At 37.1% G+C, this 6,749-nt stretch overlaps 1 protein-coding gene across 1 annotated transcript; it reads left to right on the top strand.

Annotated features, from left to right (window-relative positions):
* Nucleotides 1-4,035: 4,035 nt before the first annotated feature.
* LOC149934199 (E3 SUMO-protein ligase ZBED1-like) lies at nucleotides 4,036-5,165 on the top strand. Its single transcript, XM_090153399.1, has 2 exons — nucleotides 4,036-4,191; nucleotides 4,308-5,165. Exons 1-2 carry the CDS (start codon nucleotides 4,036-4,038, stop codon nucleotides 5,163-5,165), a joined length of 1,014 nt encoding a protein of 337 aa, XP_090009525.1.
* Nucleotides 5,166-6,749: the final 1,584 nt, after the last annotated feature.

Raw genomic sequence — 6,749 nt, forward strand, 5'->3', positions numbered from 1 at the left:
ACCCATTGCCTTAAGATGAACGACAATTAATAGGAAAGCAACATTTCCTCAATTAATATGAGAGGCCATATTCGTTTCACACTATACGTAGGTGACTTAAGCAAATAACTACTAAATTTAAAAATAATACATTGTCATCCTAATTTTCAGGGGTTTGGAGCTCTTCAAGAAGAGGAATCTGATGGGAAAAAGATATACACCGGAAGTCTCGCTGATTATTTTTATTTCATAGTGGAAGCTCTCAATGTTACGTCAGTTATTCCAAATTTGCCTTTTTATATTTTTGTAAAATTCAGTGCTTCAAGAATTTGCCGATAAATTCAAGAAATTGAAATAATTCTTTTGGACAGTTATAACGTCACTCGGGTTTCGAACTTTATTGATTGGAAGATACTTTCAACAAACCACACTGATGGCGATGACTCCGCGGCAATGATGCTCTCTAACGTAACCTTTTTGTTTTAAATTATCAACTTTATAACGAAACAATTAAATAAACATTTGTTTTTTTAATTGCTTTTCTAAGTAAATACTTAGGATCAAAGAAGTGCTTTTAACTGAGAAATTAACTATTTGATTTTTCTATCGTCTATTTACATTAGTACCGACATCCAAAATTTAATAATATAATAATAATAAAAATTAATAAAATAATTCAACAACATTTTAAAATAGATAACGGTTACATGGATTTGAAGTATTAGACCAACGAAACTAAATTTTGATTATAATAATTTTGCGTATCTATACAGGGTGACTCGGGCGATCGGTCAGGACATTTTGTTCAAAATCTATTTCAATTTCAAAGTCACGAACATCTCGGGAGAGAGTGTGGGGATTATGACAACTATGTAGAAAGCGCCGCCTGATCAATTGGCTAACTTGAGTAGCATTGTCTTCACCAAGTTATAGTTCTAGTATAAACGCGCGTGTTTCCAAAGAGTAGCGAGACAGAAATGGTTTTATGTATAGAAGACGTGACTTTAATTATTTACGAAAAATATTTGATACATCCTTAAAATTCGCTAAAAAACAAGTTTTGCTGTATCAAGTAGGTCTTAAATGTCTAATTGATTGATTGAATAAGAAACTTATTCTTCGCTAGACTGAATAGTGTTATGTTTATAACTTAAGTAAGAAATGGCGCCGCAAAAGCTTGTTTCATTCTTACTGAAACGTTTAACTGACGCCTGTCGGTGAAAAATAATTAAAAAACAACGTAATCTTTTCTGATTTTTTTAAATTTATAAATTAAAAAGTACCCTTTCCAATAAATAAAACGTGAACATTTCAGAACTCTAGGTTAACTAGATTTTGAGAACAATTCCCTGACCGATCACCTTGTGACACCCTGTCGACTAAAGTATAATGCTGTTGATTTTCATATAACAGTAAAAGACAGGTTTAAGCGATCCCTGTAAAACGTAGGGGGAAGATGTAATTGTATATATTGTACACAATAAATTGACGTCTACGCTCTTAAAAGTTTCCCCAACTAGTCTTCAATGGGTGGATTAACCTGTCTCACATAGAACAGCTCGATTAATTATTGGCATTATTGTATTATTTATAAATCACTAAATGAATAACAGTAAGATTTCGCTTTTATTAAATAAAATCAAAATATTTATATAAAGAGAACGGATGTGTCGTTGGACCCAATACAACTTGCGCCTAAGATTCACGAGTACTTTGCTTTGACATTTCCTTTGCACACGATGGAGAATTATTTGATATCCAGCGCCCAAGAACAAGCATCTTCTATTTACAATGTCGTTGGAATATTTCAAAATGAAGTGAGTTCAAACCTTTTACATTTTCGTTCAACCACTCCAAGGAATGTTACCGTGATTTTGTACGCTAACCTCATAAATTTGAATAACTTGAGGGAAAACGCAGCTCCTCGGGCTGCGAAAAGAAAGCGCTAACGATCTGCATAATTGTCCCGTGAGCTTAGATATTTGAATTAACCGGTTACACTGAGCATATACCTACGATTCCGTACTACAAGAATCCCTATTTGCATTAAATCTGATCTTATTTTTACTAATCGTGACTTTACCGACTTCTTCCAACTACGTGGGACTCTGGGAGGGCTAAACTTTTGGAAAATGACGGCTTCGCGAATAAAAACTAAGAAATCAAATCGCACCTGACTTCTTCGTCAATGTTCGTCTCGAGTGGTGATTAATCAATTAAGAATAGGGCGTTGCGAATCTTCGTTTTGCGATTCGAAACCGAATATTTTTCCGAATTTGCTATTCGATTCGTAATTTTCAAAATTTTCGAAGAAGATTCGAAATGTGTTGCATCTTACTTCGAATATCGAATGGAATCGGTATGGTTCAAAGTTCTCGAATCTCGAATATCAAATCAGATTTGATTCCAGAAATTCGTACGAAGCGAATTCTGTATTCGAAAGCTCGAATTATAGCTATCGCATCGAATCGAATCGTCACTTTTGTCGTTTTCCTTTATTCTTGTTCCTGCGAATCAGCTGTATTCGAGAAAGTCGAATATCGAATCGAATTTAAAATGAAAATCGAATCGAATATTCAACAAATTCAAAAAACGTGTATACGAATCGTATATTCAAAGAATGAGCCAAAAATAAATCTAGACAAATATGGATAGAATGGAATATTTTCCTAAGATTCGAATCACCGAACCAGTTTCGATAGCCAATTGTCTAGGGTAGATGTAGTACGGGTAGACCTTAGTTTTTAGCATTGACATACGTTAACTTGCAATTTTTATATTTTTTATAGGCGTAATACTAAAAAACAATGTAAAAGTACGTTTTCATTTGTTTATTAATGAATTTAGATAAAGAGATCGCCCACATTGGGGTCTTTATAAGCCTAAATGTAGAAAAAAGCATAAACAAATCACGCACGTGCAGTGGCAGCAAGTCTAGCTCTTGCTCTCGTTTACGAGCTCATTGTCTGAGTTAAAATAATGAATGTACGGTGTACGCCCACTTATAATCTCAACCGTAAACCGGCCAAATTTAATAATCTCGGCGATGCTTTACCGAAAACGCGTCTTAATATCATTGCGCAAACCGTTTTAGATATTTTAAGCTTCTTAGTCATAGTATACGATGCAATTCGGTCTATAGTATAATTCAACCGAATCTTCACTTAGTGGTTTAGTTTTAACTTTGACAAGTCCGAATTTTTCACTTGAGTCACGAGTATTGATATCGTACTATTACCACGTTAAACCTTATTTATATTATTATTATTATATATATTAGTTTGTTTGATTTTACGGCGTTCCGTTATGTCGTGTTTAAAGTCTTATTTCGACAAAAGCTCTAATCAAGGCTATATCTGTAAAACTTGCCAACAGGCGTTGTCGGCACAGTCTAGTGGAACTACTTCGCATTTGTGGAGTCACTTGAAACGAAAACACGCGGACCAATATGAAAATGCTAAAGTAGAAACGGCTAATAAAAAGGTAATGTCATTAGCCAACCAGACCTCAAAGCGTTCGCTTTGTTCGGCTTCTACTTTAAACGAGTCTGAGCCAGCGTTGAAAAAAAATAAATCGGTGTCTGCTGAAGACAAGGAAAAGTTTGATAAAGCAGTTCTAAACTACGTAGTAGCCGACGGTAGACCTTTTGAAGCTGTCGCTGGAAGTGGATTTAAACAATTATGTTTAAAACTTACAAAAAGCAAATACAGTCCTCCACATCCGACCACACTTTCTCGAAGGCTAGGCGACATTAGAATTGACCTGGAGAAGAACCTCCAGTTAACTCTGAAATCTGCTATTGAAAACTCACGCTTATCGATTACATTCGATCACTGGAAAAGTAACAACGGAAGTAACTATTTAGTTATCACCGGGCACTACATCAGCGGTAAGGATTGGATCTTGTCTTCCAAATGCATATCAGTGACGAATTTGGAAATACGGGACGCGAACCATACCTCGGCGGCTACGGAAGATATTATTAGAAACTAATTTGATTATTATAATATAAATTTATCTCAAGTGTTTTTCGCTACCACTGATACTACTAATACGATGCCCGCCACTGCCAGGCTTTTAGGATTGAAATGGCAAGGTTGCGCCGCGCACAAGCTGCAGCTCGCTATAAACGGCGCGTTGGAGGTTCAAAAAGTGTTGAAGAATTTGATAAAACACGCGCACGCAATTGGCGCTTTCTTTCATTCCTCCACGGTAGGAGCCAAGTCATTAAGCAAACATCAACTTGATAGCGGTTTGCCTGAATCGTCACCACCCCTTGACGTCGTCACGAGATTCAATAGTAGTACTATCTGCTACTTTGGTTAAAGACGAACGAGGTAGAATTGTCTCTGGCACTTGTCGAATGCGTGGAGAAGAGACGTTGTGCCAAGAGTCCCCCGGCGGCATTAACAACGCAACTGAAGGAAACTTTGGAATCGTCGTTGCCAATTCTAAAAGTAACAGAGGAAGCCACTTCAATTTTCAGTGCCAACACATCCGTCACGGCCAGCCTAATTGTTCCACTTATTTCAACTCTGAAAGATGAGGTCAGTACTACGCCAGCGAATAGAGTGAAAGCCTTCAGAGACGAACTCTTAAAACAATTGAACGATCGATTTGATCTGACACTGGAACATCTATTGGCAGCAACGTTTGTTGATCCACGATTCAAAAACCGTTTACTTACCGACTCGCAAACCTTAAAAATAGAACAGTACTTGACCGACCTATTAGGGAACCACAACGAATCCAATGATATTTGCCAACCAACTAAGACGCCAGGCCAGGATAAGTCAAACAGCGATTCTGGTGAACATGAAGATCAAGAACGAAACATACTAGACGTTCTATTCAATAAAATTCGTAGAAATCAACACGCAAGTTCATCTCTGAAGATTCCTCGTTCAAAACAAATACACAACGAGATTGAAAATAACTCCAAAGAAGTTGTATTGGATAGACGAGGCGATCCACTCAATTACTGGAGAAACAAATGTTCCGTTTACCCTCTTTTGGCGGAAGTCGCTCGCGATTTACTGTCTATACAAGCCACTAATTGCGCGCCAGAAAGGGTAAACTCTGTAGGATCTCAAGTAGTCACTGATCATCGCCATTCGTTATCCAACTACAATATAGAAACCCTTATTTGGGCTCGAAAGAACCGTGACTTGCTTTTAGAATCTTAGAATTAACTTTCTCTATCAATAAAGACGTGTTCACGTGGCTTTGAAATCTTTCAAATCGGTCGATTTAAAGTTTAAATTGATTAAAACCGTTACAGACAGTTTTGCAATATTTATGAAATCTTAAACAAATTGATTTGTACAGACTATTTTCAATGTATTATTGCACTGTAATAAATTTATCGTGGTTTTCTTATTCGCAGCTTATCTTGAATAATTAAAAAATCTTTACCTTTGCAGGCGCGGCTCCAAAACAAATTATATTTACCAAGCACTATTCCAGGTTTTTATTTTTAACTTTTTTTCAATAAAAAAACAATACGATGTCCCCAAAAGTTGATCTGCAGCAGTGGCGAAACGAAGAATTTTGCCCCCCCCCCCCCCCACAGGATATTAAAGACGTAAAAAGAGCCCTTAATAAAAATAATAGTACCTTCATTTGCGCACCCCCCCCCCCTCGAGCCCTGGAAATTTTTCTTAACTTCTCATGATTTCCTCCCCCTTGAGCCCTTAAAATTTTTCCAAAGCCTTCAAAGCGTTTCAAATCGTTGTGATTACCACCCCACCCCCTTGAAATTCTTCAATGGGCCCCGGGACTCGGGCATTTTGCCCCCCCCCCCCTCTGCACGACCCTGTTCGGAATACTAAAAATGAAAGGTCCCCCTAGTTTGCAATGGGCCGTCGCAGGGTATGTTGGTCCTTAGTTACGCCACTGATCTGGTCCGCGCCTGTATCTTAGTTTACTTAATAAGTTAATTCCATAACCAATAAAATGCCAACATTTCAAACTGTAAAAGGAAATAACAAAAAGAGACGACTCGATTCGGGTTTTCGAATCAAGCATTCGCTTCGTACGAATTTTTCGAGTTAAATTTGATTTGATTTTCGAGGTTCGAGAATTTCTAACCATACGGATTCGATTCGATATTATTTCGAATCTTCTTTGCAACTTTTTGAATTGCGAATCGAATTGCATTTGCCGGAAAATATTCGGTTTTAAATCTCAAATCGAATATTCGTAGGGCCCTTATCGAATCTGATTCGGTGATTCGAATCATTCCGAAAGAATTTCCGGAAAATATTCGATTCGATTCAATATTATTAGAAGTTCGATACGGCTCTATATTCGGTTCGATGGAAATTTATTAACTCTGCGAATATTCGATTCGTATACATATTTTACGAAACTGTTTAATATATGATTCGAATTTAATTCTCAATTCGATTCGATATTCGATTCTATATTCGAATTTCTCGAATACAGCTGATTCGCAGGGCCCTAATTAAGAATTAACTTAACACTTTAACAAAAACTTGTAACATTCGCTTACAGCAATTTTCAGCGCAAGAAGTGCAACACCTTGTCTACTCCGCTAACAATTTGGATCTAAGTAACTTATCAAAAAACTGCCCGCTATTTGGGAATATTTCGGCCATGGGGCCGAGAAAGCATTGCAAACCCTTCTGCCTAGCCTTGGATGGCGGTAAAAGTGGGGCTTAGACTCCCAATTACGAGTGACCTTCGCGGCATCTCGGATCCCACACCTCTCAATATTCTTCGAATTTTCACTCATATAATATCAAAAA

Source organism: Leiobunum rupestre, chromosome 7 (assembly GCF_980474605.1).
Source record: "Leiobunum rupestre chromosome 7, qqLeiRupe1.1.hap1, whole genome shotgun sequence".
Classification (NCBI taxonomy): Eukaryota; Metazoa; Arthropoda; class Arachnida; order Opiliones; family Sclerosomatidae; genus Leiobunum; species Leiobunum rupestre.

What these genes read in the sequence shown, in the direction of transcription:
- LOC149934199 (XM_090153399.1), top strand. Translation starts at nt 4,036, where the DNA reads ATGCCCGCCACTGCCAGGCTTTTAGGATTGAAATGGCAAGGTTGCGCC. An exon ending in CTTTCTTTCATTCCTCCACG is followed by an intron (nt 4,192 to 4,307) that starts GTAGGAGCCAAG and finishes CTTTGGTTAAAG; the next exon opens with ACGAACGAGGTAGAATTGTC.